Source organism: Copadichromis virginalis, linkage group LG18 (genome assembly GCF_057382275.1).
Source record: "Copadichromis virginalis isolate Kocher_CV1m ecotype Utaka linkage group LG18, C_Virginalis_male_GT1.1, whole genome shotgun sequence".
Taxonomy (NCBI): Eukaryota; Metazoa; Chordata; class Actinopteri; order Cichliformes; family Cichlidae; genus Copadichromis; species Copadichromis virginalis.
The window spans coordinates 14,072,112-14,095,678 of record NC_140635.1 but is presented as its reverse complement, the minus strand read 5'-3'; the positions used below and the strand labels follow the sequence as shown (position 1 = coordinate 14,095,678).

General features: G+C 44.6%; 2 protein-coding genes across 2 annotated transcripts; one reads left to right on the top strand and one right to left on the bottom strand.

Moving 5' to 3' along the window:
- Nucleotides 1-2,967: 2,967 nt before the first annotated feature.
- LOC146687457 (uncharacterized) lies at nt 2,968-15,130 on the top strand. The gene is made up of 4 exons (XM_085439526.1): nt 2,968-5,309; nt 6,111-6,350; nt 6,579-6,806; nt 15,122-15,130. The coding sequence occupies exons 1-4, from the start codon at nt 3,201-3,203 to the stop codon at nt 15,128-15,130; spliced, it is 2,586 nt and encodes an 861-aa protein (XP_085295652.1). The 5' UTR covers nt 2,968-3,200.
- On the bottom strand, nt 14,543-17,418 carry apoda.1 (apolipoprotein Da, duplicate 1). The gene is made up of 5 exons (XM_085438830.1): nt 17,338-17,418; nt 17,022-17,160; nt 16,186-16,307; nt 15,991-16,076; nt 14,543-15,790 (listed from the first exon to the last, which is right to left on the bottom strand). Exons 2-5 carry the CDS (start codon nt 17,136-17,138, stop codon nt 15,555-15,557), a joined length of 561 nt encoding a protein of 186 aa, XP_085294956.1. The 5' UTR covers nt 17,139-17,160; nt 17,338-17,418; the 3' UTR covers nt 14,543-15,554.
- Nucleotides 17,419-23,567: the final 6,149 nt, after the last annotated feature.

Sequence of the window (23,567 nt, the reverse complement as noted above, 5' to 3'; positions counted from 1 at the left end):
CGATGTGCTTAACTTACCAACACTTTAAAAGCTACTTAACACTACATCCCGAAGCCTTGTCATCACAAAACCTTGATAGTGAAGATTAGACAACACATCTGTTAAGATTATGAATCACAGTCTAATTTGTTTGTTTCCATTTTTCAATTCAACTTGGTTTTATTATTATTTAGCATCAATTCAATCCAACAGTTGCCTCAAAGAATTTTACATTGTGAGGTAAAGAGCCTACAATAATTGTCCACATGCATCTGTGCATGTGTAGAATTACTGTAGTTGACGTTGAAGCTGACTAGCACACTTTTTGGCAGGTAGTGTTGCTTTAGTCTTTAATTGCAAAGAAGCAATAAGAAATCTTTTACAGGATGGGATTTCCACTGTCTTGGTGCTAAGATCATGGATATAGTTCAAGCAAAAAAATAAAATGTTCTCGTGTTTAAAAAAAGTTTCTTGGAGTTTTCAGTGGTTTAGTGGGTAAATTGTGCCTGCATGGAAAAGAAACATGACAATAATAAAAAGAGAGACAGAAAAGAGCATATGAGGTCTTGAATAATCAAGCCTGTCTTATCTTAATGACCTTATAGTACCATATCACCCCATTCTTCAGGATTACTGCTTACCACCCATTATGTATTTATTTATTACTCATTATTAATCTCTATTTTTCTTCCACAGCAAGTCTTTTGTCCCGTCTTCCTCACTGCACCTCCAACCGGTCGAAGCAGATGGCCGCCCCTCCCTGAGCCTGATCCTGCTGAAGGTTTCTTCCTGTTAAAAGGGAGTTTTTCCTTCCTACTGTCGCCACAGCACTTGCTCAAAGAGAGTCGCTTGGGTTTTCTCTGTTTTCTTTGTGTTACTGTAGGGTCTTTACCTAACAAAATAAAGCACCTCGGGGCAACTGCTTTGGTGCTGTATAAATAAAATTGAATTGAACTGAAATGTTCCAGTAGAGTGCAGTAAGTACACATACATGCTTCAGGCAGTTTTTTCAAGTCTTGAAGCTGGCTTGAAAAAACTGCACTAATCCGCAGTGTTTACATATCCATGTGAGTGTCTTAGGCAAGAATAATTCTTTTCACGAATGTTTTTGGAGTAAAGTCATCCTCACTTGGATCCTGGGTCTTGAGATTTGGGGTATGATTAAGGACTTTGTAGTTCGTATTTTCTTTATCTTGTATTCTGTTTTTTGTTTTTTATTCCATATTTCTTATTTAAAATTTACCTCTGCCCCACCCTTATTGACAATAATTATTACCATATTTTTCAGACCATAAGGCACACTGTCGATCAACGGGTCTGTTTTCATACATAATGCACACCAGATTATAAGGCGCACTAAGGGAAACAAAACAGTCAAATACGTCAAATTTTACTCAACTCATTCTTCTTGCTTCCTCCACTTCCGTACCATTGATTCTTTAATGTTGAATTCTCTCGCAGCTGCTCTATTCCCATGTTGTTGCAGTATATTAATGACTAACCTCATATTGTGGGTGGATGATCTCAGTTATTCTCCTGACTTAACTTTGGTCCATTTCCAGCATCCCGACATGCAATTGCATTTGTCCCTAACCATCACGTTAACTTTTATCAAGTGAAAAATGTTAGCGTTCATCCTCCAGCTTCACTGTGTTTATGTTATGCTAACATAGCTGTGTCGCTAGCGATCACATAGCACATCATTATATACCAGCTAGTCCAACGTCAGTAACCCTACAAATGTCACTGCTGTTTAGTTTTCTGTCTTCATTTATGTTGGAAGAGATGGCAGAGCTGTACGTTGTTATTTTTTCAGAAATCTCTCAGTCAGAACGTGCCATATCATGTTTAGGTGGAAACTAGCGAGCTAACTTCCTGCTGACTTCTAATCCTGACATCCTTTGATGGCTCTTTGATATAGCCCATGATGGTGGAGAGGTCAAAGAAACTGATTATGTTAAGTGTACTTTATACATAAAGCAAGTATCTGTAACTGATTGACTGATTGCTTGATTGTAATCACCTGTAATCTATGGGTGGATGGTTGGGGATCCAGTACTTATTTCACTCAATGATGCCAAAATCAATTTAGATTTTAATGTAATGTTTTTATTCTGGATTTTTGTTGCCTCCATAAAAACTGAATAAACCATAAAATTTAGAGACTGTTCATTTCTTTCTAAGTGAGCAATAATTATTCCCCAAATGTAGATTAGACCTCAAAAAAAAAGCTAAATTTGAATCCAGCCTTTGCACGGTGGAGTACATGAATGTCTCCCCAAGCCCAGTGAAGTTAAATTGTTGTAGCATGTGATAGGCATGTTCCTATGGTAACTGAAAGAGTGTGTGGATTAGTTGGATCTTGCACATATTGTATATTGTATATCAAAATGAAAAAGTTCTGTACAAAACTAAAGCAGTATTCATTTAAAGGACTTGCACTACAATGTAAAACCTTCGGTCCTTCACTACACTTAAGAAAGTAAGACCCTTTGAACTCACAGACACAGCAGGGTAAACCACGCTGGTCTGATGCAGACCGTTTTAATTCCAGCACAAGCACAAGAAATCTCTCTGAGCCAACTTTCTGCTAACTTCTGAAATACATTAAATTTAATCAATTCTGTTTTCATGGATGCCTGGATGTTAAACTTAAATGTTGCACCTGGTAAAGCAGCAACCCTGATCATTTTATTAAAGATGAAAGAATTTAGACAGTTTTTAACTCTCAGTGATGCCACAGTGTTTGTTTGACTTTATATATATATATATATATATATATATGGGTATCGTTTAGGTTTTATCCGATACCGGTGCCAAATCGGTACTTTTGAAACGGTGCCGGTGCTCAAACGGTGCTCAAACGGTGCTTAAAGAATGGAGAACACAAAATTGGTCCAAAAACCTCTCATGTTCAGTTTTTTGTAAAAAGATAAAAATGTTAGCCTTTTCTGCAGCTATGGGGCATATATGGTATCTGTGGCGGAGGCGTGGCCCCGGGCGCAGCTGCAGGGGAGGAGTGCAGCAGAAGGCTCAACAGGGCGGCGCTGCGAGGCCGGTAAGAACAGCTGATGGTGTTTATGTACTGATGATGGTCTCCCTCCGCTGTGTTTATAGTGAGACGGGGAGGGGCGGCCAGAGGAGAGATCAGCTGGGCTCGTGAGCTGTCAGACTGTACGACTGAGTCAGCTGTCAAAACTCAACACTCAAAGCTTCAATAAATGTGGAAGTTGGCAGTACATACCTGTGTGTGCGTGTGTCTGTGCCTGGTGTATTCCACAAGTGGTGCCGAAACCCAGGAAAGTGCCGGTGGGGGAATGTCCGACCCACAGGCCGCGCCACCCGCCCAGCCTCTGCAATTCTTGGCGCAGATGCTAGCGGAGATGGCGACGATGAGCCGGGATCAGGCGGCCGACCAGCGTGCCCACCTGGCCGCGCTGCAGGAGCAGACGGACCGACAGACGCAAATTCTGGAACGGCTGGTCGGGGCCGCTGCCACGCCGAAGCCCTCGCCACTGTCGGTGGCGGTGCCCCGGATGGGGGACGGGGACGACCCACAAATTTTTTTGGAGACCTTCCGTGCCACGGCGGAGGCTTGCCAATGGCCGCGGGAGGAGTGGGCTCCGCGGCTGCTCCCCCTGCTGTCTGGGGAGGCACAAACAGCGGCCCTGAGTCTGCCTCCGGCGTCGAGGAGCAGCTTCCCGGACGTGAGCCGGGCGGTGGTGGACAGGCTGGGGCTCACCGCCGAAGACCATCGCCGGCGGTTCCGGGCCTGTCGGCTGGCTACAACGGACCGACCATTCGCCTGGGCCCGGCAGCTGCGCGACGCGGCGGTGCGCTGGCTGCAACCGGGGGCATCGGAGGGCGAGACGAAGCTGGTGGACAAGGTGGTGCTGGAGCAGTTCACGGAGGGGTTGCCAGCGGAGACGGCGAGATGGGTCCGGTGCCACCGGCCCGCAAGCTTGGAGGTAGCAGTGACGCTGGCGGAGGACCACCTTGCCGCTGGAGCAGGGGAACCCGGGGACGCCGGACGGAGGCCGAACAGACAGGCCCCAGTGCCGGCCCCGAGGCGCCGTGTGCCGGCACCAGGGCAGGCCGAGCGGCTGCCGGCGCTGAGCCCCACTAACCCTTTCGCGGCGTTGGTGCCGTCCAGGGGAGCCGAGCCAAGTGGAGCCGCCCCCGAGCCACGGAGAGCAGCACAGACGCCGGGGCCGGAGTGTTGGAAGTGCGGGCAGCCGGGGCACCTGAGGAGGGATTGTCCGCTTATGGAAGTGGGGCAGGTGTTCCGCGTTGCTGGCGCCCCAGCACCCTCCCCCGGTCCAGGAGGGACATACAGTATTCCGGTAAGGACTCGAGGGGGTATACGCCAGGCGTTGGTGGACACGGGCTGCACGCAGACCCTCGTACACCAAAGCTTGGTTCGCCCCGGGGCATTGCTGGAGGCAGAATGGGTGGAGGTGAGGTGTGTGCATGGTGACGTTCACAGGTATCCCATAGTGCCGCTGTTATTAAAGTATAAGGGCAAAATGCATAGAGTAACGGCGGCGGTTAGCCCGCGCCTGTCGCACCCCCTGATTCTGGGTACCAATTGGCCGGGGTTTCATCAGCTACTGGGGCAGTACGCGGGGGTGCGATCACGACCGGAAGCGGGGTGTAGCGTGTGCGCGGCATTCAGCGGTGACGCGGGGTCGTCCGACACCGACTCCGGGGGGGAGGAGCCGGCGGGTCCCTCACGGGACGTCCCGCCGGCCCCGGAAGTGTCCCCCATGGGTGATTTCCCACTGGAGCAGTCTCGTGACGGCACCCTACGCTCAGCCTTTGACCAAGTGATGGCTATTGATGGTCACGTGGTGCGCCCTGAGGCCGCGCAGACCTACCCGCGTTTCGTCTTATTAAACGACCGGTTATATCGAGTGAGTCGTGACACTCAGACCGAGGAAACACACACCCAGTTGTTGGTGCCGCAGGGCCGCCGGGAAACGCTTTTCCAGGCGGCCCACTATAACCCCATGGCAGGGCATATGGGCTACGAGAAAACTCTGGAGCGAATAACGGCCCGATTTTATTGGCCGGGCATCCGAGCGGATGTGCGCCGCTGGTGCGCGTCCTGCCCGGACTGCCAACTGGTTAACCAGCCGGCCATACCGAAGGCGCCGCTGCGCCCTCTCCCCCTCATTGAGGTCCCGTTTGAGCGCATCGGCATGGACCTCATCGGGCCGTTTCACCGGAGTGCACGCGGCTACCGCTTTGTGTTAGTCCTGGTGGATTACGCAACGCGGTACCCGGAAGCAGTTCCGCTGCGCACCATCTCTGCAAAGAGTGTGGCGCAGGCACTGTTTCAGGTCATCTCCCGAGTCGGAATCCCGAAAGAGATACTGACTGACCAGGGCACGTCGTTTATGTCTCGTACACTGCGGGAACTGTACGAATTACTGGGCATTAAATCTATTCGGACCAGCGTCTACCACCCTCAGACTGACGGGCTGGTGGAGCGGCTGAATAAGACTTTAAAGTCCATGATTCGGAAGTTCATTAACGAGGATGAACGCAATTGGGATCACTGGCTAGACCCTCTGTTATTCGCAGTGCGGGAGGTGCCCCAGGCCTCCACGGGATTTTCTCCCTTTGAACTGCTGTTCGGCAGGAGGCCACGTGGGGTGCTCGACCTGATTAAAGAAAGCTGGGAGGACGGTCCGAGCCCCGCCAAAAATGAGATTCAGTACGTGTTGGACCTGAGAGCAAAACTCCACACTTTGGGGAGGTTGTCACGGGAGAATTTGCTCCAGGCTCAGCAGCGTCAGCAACGCCTGTATGACAGAGGGGCTAGGCTCAGGCAATTCTCACCGGGAGATAAAGTGCTTGTGTTACTCCCTACTTCCAGCTCGAAGTTGCTCGCCAAGTGGCAAGGACCCTTTGTGGTCACACGGCGAGTCGGGGACGTGGACTATGAGGTCGCTCGGTCGGACAGGGGAGGAGCCACGCAGATTTATCACCTCAATCTCCTCAAACTGTGGCGAGAGGTTGAAACCGCTTCTCTGGTGAGCTTGGTGAAGGAGAGAGATGAGTTGGGGCCTGAGGTGCCAAATTCTATCATTCCCGCCTCCCTCCCTTGTGATGACCATCTCACACAGGCCCAGAGAGCGGATGTTGTCGCGTTGCAACAGCGTTTTGCGGACGTGTTCTCCCCCCTGCCCGGCCGGACGTCCCTCATCGAGCACCATTTCGTGACGCAGCCTGGCGTGACGGTGCGTTCACGGCCCTACAGGCTCCCGGAGCACAAGCGAAAAATCGTGCAGAGGGAATTGGCGGAAATGCTGAGGATGGGAGTAATAGAAGAGTCGCACAGCGCCTGGTGTAGCCCCATCGTTCTGGTGGCGAAGAAGGATGGGTCTATACGGTTCTGTGTCGACTATCGCAGGGTGAACGAAGTGTCACGCTTTGATGCCTACCCCATGCCTCGGGTCGACGAGCTCCTGGACCGGTTAGGCACGGCCCGCTTTTTCACGACACTGGACTTAACCAAGGGCTATTGGCAGATTCCCTTGTCTGCCGAGGCCAGGGAGAAAACGGCCTTCTCCACTCCGTACGGTTTGTACCAGTTCGTGACACTTCCGTTCGGCCTGTTCGGGGCCCCGGCCACTTTCCAGCGTCTCATGGACCGGGTACTGCGTCCGCACGCAGCGTATGCTGCCGCCTACCTGGATGACGTGATCATCCACAGCGACACCTGGGCGGAGCATGTGCTGCGGGTGGCCGCGGTCCTGGAGTCCCTGAGGGGGGCGGGGCTCACGGCCAATCCGAAGAAGTGCGCGGTTGGACGGAGGGAGGTGCAGTATCTGGGGTACCACCTGGGGGGCGGGCAGGTGCGTCCACAGGTGGAGAAGACGGCGGCTATCGCATCCTGCCCGCGCCCCAGGACGAAAAAGGAGGTGAGACGGTTCTTGGGGTTGGCGGGTTACTATCGTCGCTTTGTGCCGGGGTTTGCGCAGCTAACCAGCCCCCTGACCGATCTCACTCGAAAGGGTGCCCCGGATCTGGTCCAGTGGACGGGGCCGTGCCAGGCGGCGTTTGTGCAGGTGAAAAAGGCTCTCTGTGGGGAGCCGCTGCTTCACACTCCTAACTTTTCCCTCCCTTTTGTTCTGCAGACTGACGCCACGGACAGAGGGCTGGGAGCCGTTTTGTCCCAGCAGGTGAGGGGGGCTGACCGCCCTGTCCTGTACATCAGCCGGAAGCTAGCGGAGCGCGAGCGCCGGTACAGCACCGTGGAGAAGGAGTGCCTGGCCATCCGGTGGGCGGTCGGCTCCCTGCGCTATTACCTCCTGGGACGCTCATTCACCCTCTGTTCGGACCACGCCCCGCTGCAGTGGCTCCACCGCATGAAGGATGCCAACGCCCGGATCACCCAGTGGTATCTGGCGTTGCAGCCCTTTAAGTTCAAGGTGATCCATAGGCCGGGGGCGCAGATGGCGGTGGCCGATTTCCTCTCTCGCTCGCGGGGGGGAGTTGGCTCGGCCGGACGGCTCCCCGGCCTCGAACGGGCGGTGGGGGTGTGTGGCGGAGGCGTGGCCCCGGGCGCAGCTGCAGGGGAGGAGTGCAGCAGAAGGCTCAACAGGGCGGCGCTGCGAGGCCGGTAAGAACAGCTGATGGTGTTTATGTACTGATGATGGTCTCCCTCCGCTGTGTTTATAGTGAGACGGGGAGGGGCGGCCAGAGGAGAGATCAGCTGGGCTCGTGAGCTGTCAGACTGTACGACTGAGTCAGCTGTCAAAACTCAACACTCAAAGCTTCAATAAATGTGGAAGTTGGCAGTACATACCTGTGTGTGCGTGTGTCTGTGCCTGGTGTATTCCACAGTATCACTCTTGGCTGGAAGCAATGCTTCAACAATGGAAAAAACATAAACTTTGTCCAAAAACCTCTCATGTTTAACTGTTTCCCACTTTTTCTTTGATCATTTTAGCCTTTTTGGCCAGGGTGAAGGGAATATCTGCCATCAAACAAGAAGACAGCCGCATGTAGCTATGATGAGGTTTGCTAGTTCACCTTACATGCATTAATGTAATAACGTGGTTAGCCTACTCAACGTAAATTACACACGAACAACATTAAGCTACTCACGCAGAGAAGAACGGCTGCTGCTGCCATCATCATCCGTCATCATTTCTGCTACACTGGCAGGGCTAGGGGCCAGGACTCTCCTCTTCGTGTTTTTGGGGGATGTTGCTAACTCCGGGTCCGATAACAGGCAACCCACCGCAGTAGATGCGCTCGTGTGAGGTCTCGCAGCAAGCTATCAAATACGGTGCATTTCTGGGCTTTTAAAAAAAACGCTATGCGTCGCCAGGTGTTTAATCGGATTTGAGGTGTTACCTCCTTTGACAGTATCACAGTATCAGCTTAAAGCACTTGTTGCAGGCTGCTGAGTTCTTTTGCTGTGAAGTACAGCCAGACTTTTGACCGCTTCGCCTTGGGCATTTTTAATCTGTAGCTCTGCTCTAAAAGAACGTACGTACCTGGACCCGCCTACTATCCTCGGAAACGTAAAATGATTGGCTAGAAGTCAGAGGTGTGGACTCGAGTCACATGACTTGGACTCGAGTCAGACTCGATTTTATGACTTTAGACTTGACTTGAAAAAATGTTCTAAGACTTGTGACTTGACTTGGACTTTTACACCAATGACTTGGGACTTGAATTGGACTTGAACCGGTTTACTTGAAAAGACTTGATATTTTACCCCAAATATAAAATTTAACATGCATATTATATAGAGATTGAAAATGTGACGTCATTCACGGGTAGAACCGCAAAGGATTCTGGGAACTCGTGGCAAGCGGTACTAGCGCACGCAGGCTTTCAATTAAAATCAGTTATACAGCGATAAAAAGAAACACAAAAATGGCAAGATGCTGTTGTATTATTAACTGCAATAGCCGGTCGCATGACAGCCACGGGAAGCCGACGGGTAAAGAGATCGGTTGTTATCGGATTACGTCGTTGAAGAGAAATTGTTCAAGCCATGTTTCCGAAGTAACAAAGACGCGACTGGATTGCAGCCATTCAAAGATCAAATATAACGTCCCAGAACAGGTTAGTCTGCTCCAAGCATTTACACGAAGGTCAGTGTTTTTTAGTAGTTAATACGTCATTTTCATAACATAATTAGTGATATAGGTTACAAGCAAGTCTGGCGCTGAACAGAAATTGTCGCGCTATGCTCCTTTGTTTATTGTGCATAAATAGTGAATTGTCCTGACACAATATTGCGTTTCGCTTCTGTTATTATGGTACATTGACAAAAACATATACTTTTATTCACAGGATAAAACAGGTTTTTTGTATCACTAATTGCCCAGTACGATTACAGCATACAATATTGTTGTCACTGCTACATTTCTGTGATGCTACCAGAAATTATTTCCACTACTAATTAATTACCGTTGAGCTCAAAGGTCCTATTAATAAACGGTTAAGGAATGTGTATTTATGACGACAATTTGTGAGACTGATAAACTTATGATACGTACGATGGTCTTTACTTTCTACACGGTGCATTTCAAGGTCCTGCACCCATCCGTCGGTAAACTGTACCTGGGCTTGTTGCAGTGACCTGAAGTTACTAAACTTCATGAGTGTATGCACTCACTCCAAGAAGCGTATGATTATAAATATGCATATAAATATGCTAAGATGAGATAGCTGACTTCATCTAACTAGCAAATGTTGTCCAGGCTACGTTGGTGATACAGTTTTTTTTAATGTGTATGATATTTTTGTCATGCGATTTTAAAGCCGGTCCTACAACCGCATCCAAGAATAACATGCAGCTTATCTCAGAACTGTCGGTGAAAATTATTCTTGGAGCTAGGTTTAAATGAGCTGCATTTTAAAGAGGTGCAATTTCACAATTTGTGTATATTTTCTAAGTTCACTATTTTGTCATGTGTTGAGAAAAACACAGATTTTAAAATTACATGGTCTAATATTTACATTTAGCATAACTGCAACATTATTTTTTCATTATTTTTTTTTTAAAGACTCGAAAGGACTTGAAATTCAAAGTTTCAGACTTGTGACTTGACTCGGACTTTTACACCAGTGACTTGAGACTCGACTCTGACTTGCCTGACATTACTTGAGACTTGACTTGAGACTTGCAAAACAATGACTTGGTCCCACCTCTGCTAGAAGTGTATCACAGCTCAGGAAAAAAAAGCACCGAAATAAAGCACCGAAATGTGCGCTGCTTTTCGGTCTGGTTACTACCGTTTATGTCAGAACCGGTGCCATGATCACCGGTACCCATCCCTATATATATATATATATATATATATATATATACACACACACACACACACACACATATATATATATATATATATATATATATATATATATATATATATATATATATACACACACACATATATATATATATATATATATATATATATATATATATATACATACATATATACATATATATATGTATGTATATATATATATATATATATATGTATATATATATATATATATATATATATATATATATATGTATGTATATATATATGTATATATGTATATATATACTGTATGTATATATACATATGTATATATATACATATGTATATATATATATATACATATGTATATAAAACACCCAGCACGCCCCTGCAGGCGGTTCATCCTTCAAGCTCGGGTCCTCTACCAGAGGCCTTGGAGCTTGAGGGTCCTGCGCAGTATCTTAGCTGTTCCCAGGACTGCGCTCTTCTGGACAGAGATCTCCGATGTTGTTCTCGGGATCTGCTGGAGCCACTCGCCTAGCTTGGGAGTCACCGCACCTAGTGCTCCGATTACCACGGGGACCACCGTTACCTTCACCCTCCACATCCTCTCGAGCTCTTCTCTGAGCCCTTGGTATTTCTCCAGCTTCTCGTGTTCCTTCTTCCTGATATTGCTGTCATTCGGAACCGCTACATCAATCACTACGGCCGTCTTCTTCTGTTTGTCTACCACCACTATGTCCGGTTGGTTAGCCACCACCATTTTGTCTGTCTGTATCTGGAAGTCCCACAGGATCTTAGCTCGGTCATTCTCCACCACCCTTGGGGGCATCTCCCATTTTGACCTCGGGACTTCCAGGTTATACTCGGCACAGATGTTCCTGTACACTATGCCGGCCACTTGGTTATGGCGTTCCATGTATGCCTTGCCTGCTAGCATCTTGCACCCTGCTGTTATGTGCTGGATTGTCTCTGAGGCATCTTTACACAGCCTGCACCTGGGGTCTTGCCTGGTGTGATAGACCCCAGCCTCTATGGATCTTGTGCTCAGAGCTTGTTCTTGTGCTGCCATGATTAGTGCCTCTGTGCTGTCTTTCAGTCCAGCTTTGTCCAGCCACTGGTAGGATTTCTGGATATCAGCCACCTCCTCTATCTGCCGGTGGTACATACCGTGCAGGGGCCTGTCCTTCCATGATGGTTCCTCGTCTCCCTCCTCTTTCTTGGGTTTCTGCTGCCTGAGGTATTCACTGAGCACTCGGTCAGTTGGGGCCATCTTCCCAATGTATTCTTGGATGTTCGTTGTCTCATCCTGGACTGTGGTGCTGACACTCACCAGTCCCCGGCCCCCTTCCTTCCGCTTAGCGTACAGCCTCAGGGTGCTGGACTTGGGGTGAAACCCTCCATGCATGGTAAGGAGCTTTCATGTCTTTATGTCAGTGGCTTCTATCTCCTCCTTTGGCCAGCCTATTACCCCAGCAGGGTACCTGATCACGGGCAGGGCGTACGTGTTGATGGCCCAGATCTTGTTCTTACCATTCAGCTGACTCCTCAGGACTTGCCTGACCCTCTGCAGGTACTTGGTGGTTGCAGCTTTTCTAGCGGCCTCTTCATGGTTCCCATTTGCCTGCGGGATCCCCAGGTACTTGTAACTGTCCTCTATGTCTGCAATGTTGCCTTCTGGTAGTTCAATCCCCTCAGTTCTGACTACCTTCCCTCTCTTTGTTACCATCCGACTACACTTCTCCAGTCCGAACGACATTCCAATGTCATTGCTGTATAGCCTGGTAGTGTGGATCAGTGAATCGATGTCTCGTTCACTCTTGGCATACAGCTTGATGTCATCCATGTACAGGAGGTGGCTGACAACTGCTCCGTTCCGTAGTCGGTATCCGTAGCCAGTCTTGTTAATGATCTCACTGAGGGGGTTCAGGCCTATGCAGAACAGCAGTGGGGACAGAGCATCTCCTTGGTAGATCCCGCACTTGATGGTGACTTGTGCTATGGGCTTGGAGTTGGCCTCTAGTGTTGTACGCCACATCCCCATTGAGTTCCTGATGAAGGCTCTTAGGGTCCCATTGATCTTGTACAATTCTAGGCATTCCAGTATCCAGCTGTGGGGCATTGAGTCATAGGCCTTCTTGTAATCAATCCAGGCAGTGCACAGGTTGGTCAGTCTGGTCTTGCAGTCTCGGCTGATTGTTCTTTCTACCAGTAGCTGGTGTTTTGCGCCTCTGGTATTCTTGCCAATTCCTTTCTGTGTCCCGCTCATGTATTGACCCATGTGCCTGTTCATCTTAGCCCATATGATGCCTGACAGGAGCTTCCATGTAGTACTGAGGCAGGTTATTGGTCGGTAGTTGGAGGGGACCGGTCCCTTCTTGGGGTCCTTGGGGATCAGGACCGTCCGGCCTTCAGTTGGCCATTCCGGGTGTCTCTCGTTAACTAGCAGCTGGTTCATTTGTGCTGCCAGACGCTCGTGGAGTGCAGTCAGCTTCTTCAGCCAGTAGGCGTGAACCATGTCGAGCCCTGGTGCTGTCCAACTCTTCATACTGGAGACCCTTTCTTGGATATCTGCCACTGTGATGGTTACTGGACCCTGTTCAGGGAGGTCGCTGTGGTCTGCCCTCAGATCCTCTAGCCACTGAGCATTGCCGTTATGGGTTGCGTCCTTCTCCCATATGCTCTTCCAGTATTGCTCCGTCTCCAGCCTTGGTGGTGCTGTTCTCTTATTGTTCCCTTGCCACTGAGAGTACACCTTTGCTGGTTCTGTGGAGAACAGCTTGTTTATTCTCCTGCCTTCTATCTCTCTGGTGTACCTCCTCAAGCGGCTGGCTAGTGCACACATATATATATTGTTAAGGTTCAAAAATTGAGGAAGGAGAGTACAAACCACCCTTGGTCCAGAAGCTCTTGGTCAAACAATGATTTTAATGACTACACACGTGTGGGAAGACAACTCTGTACGCGGACAGCAAGTAGTCTTCAACTTAATCAAAGCATGAACAGATATTTTATAGCATCAGGGTTTGATTTACTGACGCCCCTTCATGCGTCACAGATACATTTTATACATAGATCAGATCAACACCACAATGACTTTTAACCCAGAAGATCATCTTCTATTTTCATGGCTGGTACTTTCCGTTCTTGTCTTAAAGTGAATTGTTCCTCTTTCTTGCCGAGACAACAAATCTCTCCTCTAAATAAATCTAACTCATGTGTGTGTGTGTGTTGACCTCACATGCTCTTTGTGTCACCTCTTCACCTACTAACTGTCTGTGTCTCGTCCTCAAATGCTCTTTCTCAATTCACCTGTTGCACTTCTGACCTTTCACCAGAACAGAGGCTCATCCTTATGTGTTACAACCTAACTGAGACTATGTATATGTCCTCTACTAAATAAATGTTTTAACCAAGAACCTCTACTAAAACCTTAATATAAAATGACCTGATATAAGTGTTTTGTAAGCATGTATTGCAATTCCTTCTATGTTCTAGTTTTCCCTCAGCATGTATCACCTGAACAGTCACGTCAGTGAAGCTTAAGACCTTTAAAGAACCTGAACATCAACTCAAATAAGCACAGATATGCATTGTGTACACAATAGTTATAACTGCATCTGAAATACAAAATTAACATCATCATAAACAGCTTAAGGCCATCTTAAAGCTATCTGTTACATTGTTAAAGCCTCGTCTTAGCCTGCTGCTCAAAATAACTTCCTGCTTCTGCAAACTCTCTGCAAGCCTGTTTCCTGTCAGCCTGTGACTTTTAGCCTTTCTGAAAGACACACACTGTTCAACCCCTGAATGCAATATAAACTCCAGATTATATTATTAATGCAATGGTAATAATGATGATTATTTAACAATAGCAGTAAAATAATTTCCCTGCTCCACAATATATATATATATATATATATACATATACATATATATACATATACATATGTATATATGTATATGTATATATATATATATATATATATATATATATATATATATATATATATATATATATATATATATATGTGTGTGTGTTTGTGTGTATACATAAGGTATATTGATAGGTGTCCTGCTCCTGTTAATTATATGTAACACCAGCTACAGATCGAGACATCAGTCACCTTCTATTGCATCATTAATCGTTTTATATTTTGTATTGACTTCAAAAAACTCTACCTACCTTTCAGTTCGCTAGAATCTCTTTTAAGAGGGCAAAACTCACCTCAGTGAAACACACAAAACCCAAGATAAATGAGGACAAACACACAAAAATCAACAGTCTTCAGTCTTTTTAATGGACACCTGGATGTGGTGGGGGATTTTTACATTTGTGAACATGTTCATGCGACCTTCCCAAGGTCAAATTACTCTTAATTTTTTTTTAAGTGTGTTACTTTTTTAGTTAGAGCTAATACCTTTTTCCTTTCAGAGTGCAAAATCCACCTCAGTGGAACGCAGAAACAAAACATTCAAGTAAGGCAGTGTGGTGCTTGTGAAGATACTTTAACTCCTTTCAAGGTCACCTGAATCACCAGGGTTTAAAACTTTTAAGAACATCTTGATGCAAATACTTTGAATTTCCAGGCCTTTATTCTCATGTTTAGCCTGAAAAAACCCTCCAATGTCTGCCAATAGGAATCTTTAAAACTTGGACATTTTGAAGGTTTATTGAATTGAAATGAATTTCATGTTTTACTAAATAATAGCGGTTTTATTGCTGCTTTTAGTTGAAAATGCCTTTCAGCACGCTTATACAGAACATGTTAAAACACTTAGAAAGCATAAACAGATGGTAAACTTCAAACATCGACACTATTTTAAATATGTAACCTTTAGTTGTCGTCGTTTTACAGATAAAGTAAGACACCTTTCAACTTTCAAATCAGTTTCTGTGTGTATAGAAGGCTTCAGTGCAGCACGCTGACGATTTCATTAAAAACACAGTAAAGATCACATGAAATGAGATTTACTAACTTTTTTTGACACTAATTAGATCCTTCATGTTTTGAGTTTGTGTTCAGATTACTCAGAATCATCTGCTCGCAGCGAATACAACATTTCTCTTAACACGGAAAGTATTCCTCTCAACTTGTACTGTCACAGTCGGTGTTGTGCAAAGTAAAAACTGGAGAAAACAGAGAAACTAGTTGAGTTTATCCTGCTGGAAACAATCACCGTAAATTATTAATCGTAGATTCATCGAGGCAAACAAACACTCGGATAATTTACCCCCTTCTGTCGACAGCAACATTATGCTGTGTTGAATTTGTGTTGCCGTGTCGCTGCTCACAGCGTTTTTTCACAGCCCATCTGCCTGCTGGGGATCATCCTGCTCACGTCGATGTTGTTGTTTGCAAAGATCTCTTTGGCTTTCTCGATGGTGGATTCTGGCAGGGTGCGTGTTCGCCCCAGGATCCAGGCGAAGTCAACGTGGAAGAGCCTGAGGATGTCAGTGCATGAATACACCAAGGCCGAATTCACGTAGTCAGTAGACAGGATCCAATAAGGGGAGTAGGGAAGGACTGTGATCAAGACAAAAGTTGTAAGAGTGAAGAGACAAAAGTATCACAGTATTTTATCCTGAAGCTACACATACTGAGAGAAAGTCGTATATCTAATATGTGGCTTATAGAGGCTGATTAATTCATTACATTTCCACTTCATTCTTAACAACTCATAACACAGCCAGTCATTCTCAGTGTTGTCACCAGATGTTGCTCACCGTAGGAATAACTTATTCCCAGCTTGGCTGGATTCTTTATATCCTCTACGACCCCGATCCCTTCGATTTTCTTCATCTCTCCTTTTCTGTTTTATTCCACACAGACAAACTTTATGTTAGACTAAAACGGCTGCACGACATGCAGACATTACCTCCTGGCTCCACGTTTGCACAGATAAATTCAATGGGACTCACAGTATTTCAGAGCTGACCACTCGAATGGAGTTGCTCGTCGTCAAAGTGAAATTGGTTTCAATGCAGCGGCCTTTCTCAAACTGGGCTGGCAGTTTGGCAATTTCAAACCATCTCCCCATGAACTGTGAGGGCAGAAACACACACAGGTTCAAAGACAACTCAGAGCAATGTGAGTGCAGACTATGAATAAATCTACATCTTCATTTATTCAGTTATTGTACTAATGTATGCACATTTCTATGCTATTAAAGGTACTGAAAAGCTTTACTTACACAATACTTTGGGTACTGAGTTGACTTACAACAAAGATTATGCTGAAATGCTGAAAATATATATATATATATATATATATATATATATATATTATAAACTATATAAATAAAAAGTACTTTTAATAGATTAAATTATATTTTTTTCACGTGAAAACAATATATATATTAATAAATTCTTGTTTACCTGTGGTGTAATTATAATTAGTAGTAGTTGTATTTAATTATGTCCATATGCATGTGTCTACCAGCCTCGACTTTTTGGTGCCCACACGATACAGAGACAAATATGATGACAAACACTCCTATCTGCTTCCACCACACACTATTCTGATCTATATCACAAATGCCAGCAATTACTAAACATGTACGTTTTGCTACTTAATAAGAATGTATCATAAACAGTCAGCAAATCTTTGCCATATGAAAATATTTAAACAGAAATCTCTGATAATGTTTGTGGTGTCAGCTTTTTCCTTTTCAAACTGTGCGAGAGAAGAAGGATCTCATGACATTCACGCCTAATGTGTTCAGCGTATTCTGCACAGTCTGCACCGTCACTGGTACCTGTTTAAGGCTGAAGGCGGGTTGAACAGCAGGCTCTGGACACGGGCCCCAGTGGGGAACCTGAGCCCTGATGATGGGGAGGGTGAGTGCAAACACCAGAGCCAAAGGTAGCTTCATGGTAAAGATGTGGCTTTATTACCTAAAGAGAGTATGAAAGAAAAGCAGGTAAGGTAACACAAACCAAAAAGAAACATGGCCAACGCAAACAAGATTACTGCTACATCAACTCAGGTAACATTTTTCTTGGCAGAAATAATCTAATATTAACTAATTTATAGTTTAATCCTTCGCATGTATCTCCACAGATTTCTCTTACCTCTGTGTTCCAGTGGTTCAGATATGTGCTCTGTCTTTATCGACTCTGCTGTTTGAGTTGGAGACGTAGTCCTCTGCGAGGTTTTGCAGTTCTGTGTCGTCAATGGGCGTCTTTGTTTAGAGCCAGCTTTATTTCAGACATGAAGTAAGCTATTAGCAAATTGGAGTCATGGGGGACATACCAGGAGAAACGTAATGAATGTAATAAAATAATCTGGATGCCCTCCTGCCCCAGATGGACACAAAAGTATATATTTTGTTTTGTTTTTTATCAGAGGATTGCTTTAAATGACAAGTTCCAAGGTTACATGATTTTGTACACAGACACACAAGTACTTTAAGACAGAAGTGTTGATCCACAAAATGCAAGCATGCTATACTCATGTGTGTTTATATGAAAAAAATGTACAAAATGATTAGATTTGATCTGATTTAATAATATCTTGTCTGGCAGAACTGAAACCTTCAGATTTGCTGCATGGCCTCGCAAATGGTCGATGGTTTACATATTTACATTTCCTGCTCTTTAATGACTCTCTGTTTCTCTATAGCACCAACAGCATATAATAGCATTCATGGTTTACACCAAGGGTGTCGAAATCACTGTAATGATTTTGTGGGTTACATTTAGCCTGATTTGGTCTTAAGTGAGCCTGATCACTGAACCTATTCCCTAAAAAAAGACACCTGCAAATTCCTTTTCTTTTAGTGTTAAAAAATTCAAGTACGCATTTTATGAACCATTTATTTATAAAACTGATGATGAATACCCCAAGTGTAATTCATCTTCATTTCTTCTGCACTAAGAAATGCTACTGCCATCAGCACGGCTCTTAGGATGTACACAAAAAAGAAATATTACAGAAAAGTTGCTTATTTCCAGCTTTTATTCTCTTGCTAAAAGGCCAAAATTTTCTGTTGATTCAAACAAGTTTTACTCTCTGAGGTGTTTTATGTTGTTGTTACTGAGACGGCTGTTCAACCAAATCTTTGCCTTTCATTCCTTGTACATGCAGGAACTCAGCAGACACACTTGACACACGGGTTCATCCCACCAGCAAACACTTAACAATGGGCTAAAATGACCTGTTTTGGGCACCTATGCACCTGCAACACCTTCCAAAAAGCACTGAATGATTTTTATTTCATGACAGTAACTTCTCCACCAAAGCTGAATTACATATAGTATCATCATGTTGCCTAGCAACCACCAGCAGTGGGGTAAAATGACCCCTTTTATGTTGCATTTGTGCACCTACTTTATAAAAACCTGGAATCATTTTCATTTCATTGACTTTAATATTAATTTTATCTCTTTATATGCTCACTGGTGCAGCTGGTGCACAATAGTCCCCGTTTCTAATGTGGCTCCTTGGGAAGATTAAGTGCCCACCTCTGTTCACAGCCTCCAGGTGGGCCAGATTTCACGCTTTGGTGGATTGGTTCTTTCCCCCTATGTTTGACATCCCTGGATTAAACTGAAATATCTCAGTGTACTGAATGGATTACCAAATTATCAGTTTGGTGTTATTTATGTTATTTCTCTAATTCCTTTCATATTTTATCTATAAAATATCTTGGCTGTATCTTGGTTCTGATTTGCTCAAACGGAAAAGTTGGAACTACTAGACCTCAAGCATGACCTCATGATGATGTCATCATTAGGGAGACCCCTAATTAAAAAGGGGGAAAAAACAATAGAAAAAGTCTGTGAATATCGACTCCCATCTTTTTTGCTTTCTTACGGTTTCCGTTCAGGCTACAAGCATGTAGCATGTAGCCTGCAGCGTCTAAGGAGGAGTGGACCGTCGAGCTAAAATCTGTTAGAACGTGTTTTGACAGCTTAAATTAACTCGTGTACTTTTTGCATTTTCTTGGTAACATTGACAAACAACTTAAAAACTTAAATCCTTCTGAGTTTGTCTTTGTAACAAAAGATCAAACATACACATACACCCAAAAAACTGGTATTAATAATAATAATGGATTGCATTTATATAGCGCTTTTCGGGGCCCTCAAAGCGCTTTACAATTCCACTATTCATTCACTCTCACATTCACACACTGGTGGAGGCAAGCCACAGTTGTAGCCACAGCTGCCCTGGGGGAGACTGACAGAAGCGAGGCTGCCATATCGCGCCATCGGCCCCTCTAACCATCACCAGTAGGCGGCAGGTGAAGTGTCTTGCCCAAGGACACAACGAGCGAGACTGTCCGAGCTGGGGCTCGAACTGGCAACCTTCCGGTTACTCTTTGAGCCACGATCGCCCACAGTATTGCTGTTATTGTTCTGACTTTCTGAAAAGGATTAATTTTCTCACATGTGCTGATAAAGTAAATAATTTGGCATCTTGACAGTGAGCGCCAAGCCTCTGCCAATCCAGTCAATTGATTTTAATATACACAAGCATCTATGCGGACTTGGTAGGGCTTTTTCTTTATGCTTAAAACACGACGAAAGCAAAAAGAGTTTATCATGAGTATCTCTGGTTATACCCTGACATCTAAATATTTAAAATGCTGCAATATTCTGTTTAAAATTCAAAATAGCTTAAACCAAAAGCTGACAGTTACATCTGATGACGGAAGGCTCCCAGACACGGCGTTCTGGCAACCAACAAGGTTAAATTAAAAAAAGGAAAAGATCAAAAGGCTCAATTTCCAGCTAATACACTTCAGAGAGGAATGACTTGTTAGCTGCACTCAGATGCATCAAAGCCTGTTTTCCCAGGATCAAGGCAATAAGCTCGACTGGTCAGAAGATCAAGGCAAAGAATCAGCCTCACTGGCAAACTAGCAGCAAGACAGAGAGGGAACGCTTCAAAAGGGTGCATTAAAGATGCAGAATGTAAACACTGCAAAGGGACAGGACGTTCTGGATTTGATTGGGTGCACGTGATTTAAAGTTTTTGTTCTGATAATCTGTGGAGGATAATCCAGTTTCTATTTTCTGTCTTGAGTAAACTGGATTGTCTTGAAGTTTTTCTCTCCCTTTTCACTTTTCACTGTTTACTCATCCTAACACATGCACCTTAACCAGCCACTTAAAGGTGGAGACAAACTCACCACCTCTGTGGAAACACCGACCTCACCGACCGACTTCAGCACCTATTATCCCACATACCCACACACGGGTTTTATAGTTCAGCGGGAATTGAAGCATGTTCCTGACACTGTAAAACTGCATGGTAAAAATGTTGTTGCTAAAGCTCAAATTCAAAAAATAAACTTTAAATCAATAAAATACATTTTATGATATTTTACACATGTAGTTAAAACAAGCATCTTGGACTCAGTTTTGAGTTTTGTGGGTTTATGATTTCTTTTGGGGGTTGAGATGTCAGGGCTCTGTGTGCGGGCAGGTGGAAATGTGGATCCAAATGCAGGACTCCCGAGATGAAATGTAACTGAAAACCACAGCTTTTATTGCTGGCATGAAACAAACACAGAAACCAAGCAGGAACACACAGGCAGGATCTGAGGGTACAACACGACACTGGGTTGAGGAAAACACAGGGCTAATACAGGGTGGTAATCAGGGAATGGGTAACAGGAGGGAGACACAGCTGGGAGAAATTGTGGCTAACGAGACAGGAGGAGCAAAGCTGGACACACTGATATAAGACACAATCCTTCAAAATAAAACAGGAAACAATACACAAGGATGCAGACTAGGAAACACAGACTTAACACGGGCAGAACTAAAAATAAACCAGAATAAGCTGGAACATAGAACATCATCATCAAATAGATCAAGAAGATACCCAAAAAATACAAAATCAAACCAAAACATGAAAACTCAAAATACTGGGTCATAACTGACCCAGAACCTTGACATGAGAGAAGGATTTATCATCATCTGTTTAAGATTTCATATTCCCTGCTGCAATTAAATCTCTTTATTAATTTTACCATTAGTCCTGCACTTTAGATGGTGATAGTTTTTTTCTTTCTTCTTCTTTCCCTTCATGTTTCCTTCTGTCTTTCCATGTCTAGGTCACATGTGTGATTCTGTCTTCTGTTTAGTTACTCCCTGCCTTTCTTTGGCGGTCTTTTGTCTCTTGCTCTGTGGATCTAGTTGAACATACACTGTCTCATCATCTCTAATTCGTTCCCACTGTGTCTTTGACCTGTTGTCCCCTGTGCTCATTACCTTGGAGCAGCCACATACTGAACCACCAGCTTACCGATTAGTAGCTGACAGCTTTAGCCACACAATCTCCCGTCTGCATGCCTATCCTATATCCTTGGGCATTATACTGAACCCCAAGTTGCTCTTGGATGCATTCATCGCAGAGTGAATGTTAGAAAGCACTTAGATAGAAAAAGCATTGAAAGAAAGTGCTTGTATAAATGGGCGAATGAGCCATGTTGTATAAAGTGCTGTGAGTGCCCAGGTAGATTAGAAAAGCGCTGTATCAGAACCAGTCCATTTACCATGTTGTGGGAGTTTCCTCTTGTCCTTTGTCATGTTGTCAGTCTCAGCTGCGTGTTGCCGTGGTTCCCGTTTTCACTTTATTCCTTGGTTCAGGCTTTTGGATTATCCTTTGGACTTCATTCTGAAGTACCGGCATTAAAGGCTCGCTTTCTGTTCGACTGCCACTTTGCTTTTACTGTTTGCTCCCTGTAAAACTGAGAGACAAATTTAGTTGGACTTCTTCCAAAATAGATGAGATTGAAATATTTGAAAAGGTAAACTGCTGTTTTTAACTGTGAAATATAATTGGCACTAGTTTTGCTAAAGTTGCAGTTGAACTCACACTGATGTCAGAAGCCGAGCAGAGATTCCTGCTTATTTTATTTTTTTTATTTTTTTATTTTTTGTACACTACCTGCTTTGATGATAATTATGGTAGATTTAGGGCCAATACTATTCCTGAACCTGCTCTGATTGATATTTTGGCCACTTGAGGGCAGCATGAGGAGCCATAGTAAACAAACAGCTGGGTTTATATACAGCACTGAGTGCAGAGCTGGATGGTGATGTAATGTGTGGCCATGGTCACATGAAATACTGGCTTACATCTGAGGACGCATCAGAAATGTGCTCAAGCTCATGAGTGTTCAGTGCTTTTAATGTGTTAAAAAGCTGAGCAGTAGACTTGTTTTATAAGAATTGTGTCTTTTATTTTGAAAGGCATTTGTTGTGATGCCTTTTGTGCAGATCTTACAGTTACAAAAGTGAATTTCCGACAATATAAACAATAAGAAAAGAAATCCAACATGACTGCTTTTTTGCCTCTTTTTCTTCTAATGTCATGAGTGACAGCGTTACTTTTGTTCATTGCAGAGAAATGCGCTTCTTCAAATGCGTAAGCGTCATCTTCAAACTGCTCACAAATAAATATATTCAGCCCAGAAATTATAAGCTAATAAAAAATTATAATTTGTACCGCATGTTGCTTCTGACGAAGCTTTACCAGAAGCAACATTAATATGATCTGTCAGCATTGCGTGACAGCCGCTGTTATGTGCAGTTCATGTCACGCTGGGGCTCCCGCAGCTGTGCACACAAGCATGCTGTGGGTTAAACATGTGGAAGAGAACACACTGCTCTAACTATAGTGCAATGTACATATGCACTATAGTTAGAGCTTGAGAAAATGTCCTTCTGCTGAAGAACAACAAAGCTCACAAATTTACGTGCAAACTTTCACTGCTGTGAAGCCAGTGCTGTATTCAAAAGAGACTTTGTTTTTAAGTTTGGCAACACATCAACATGACTGGGGACTTTTGGTCTAACAGAAAGAGTATTTATTGAGAGGGGACAATATAGTGAGGGAACACAAAACTGAAATCATTTTCTTTGCTTTAATTGACTGAGTTTGTCTAATAGAGAACAATTATATGGTGTGACATTCACATTCAGGGAAGACTAAAACACTGTCAGCCTCCAGGAGAGTTTGGTGTGGGATCTATGTCATGCCTCAGGGCCCTGCATTCAGAGCCTTTGTATGCTTTGACTTCACTCTTCTAGTCTGAAAATCAGTTGAATGATAGAAAACAACCACAAAGAAACACAAATTCAGTTCTGTATATGTGTGACCGAATACGACTGTGTGTGAGTGGGTTGTGGATTAATCAAAGTTTTAATGGCAGCTCAGTCCAAAACCTCGAGCAACAGAAGAACAAACCACAACAAAATCTGTCAGACACACCAAATATTCCTTTGCTGTTGGGCGTCTGTTCTGCTGCAATAAATTGTCTGTTATCATTATTGTGTCCGACACT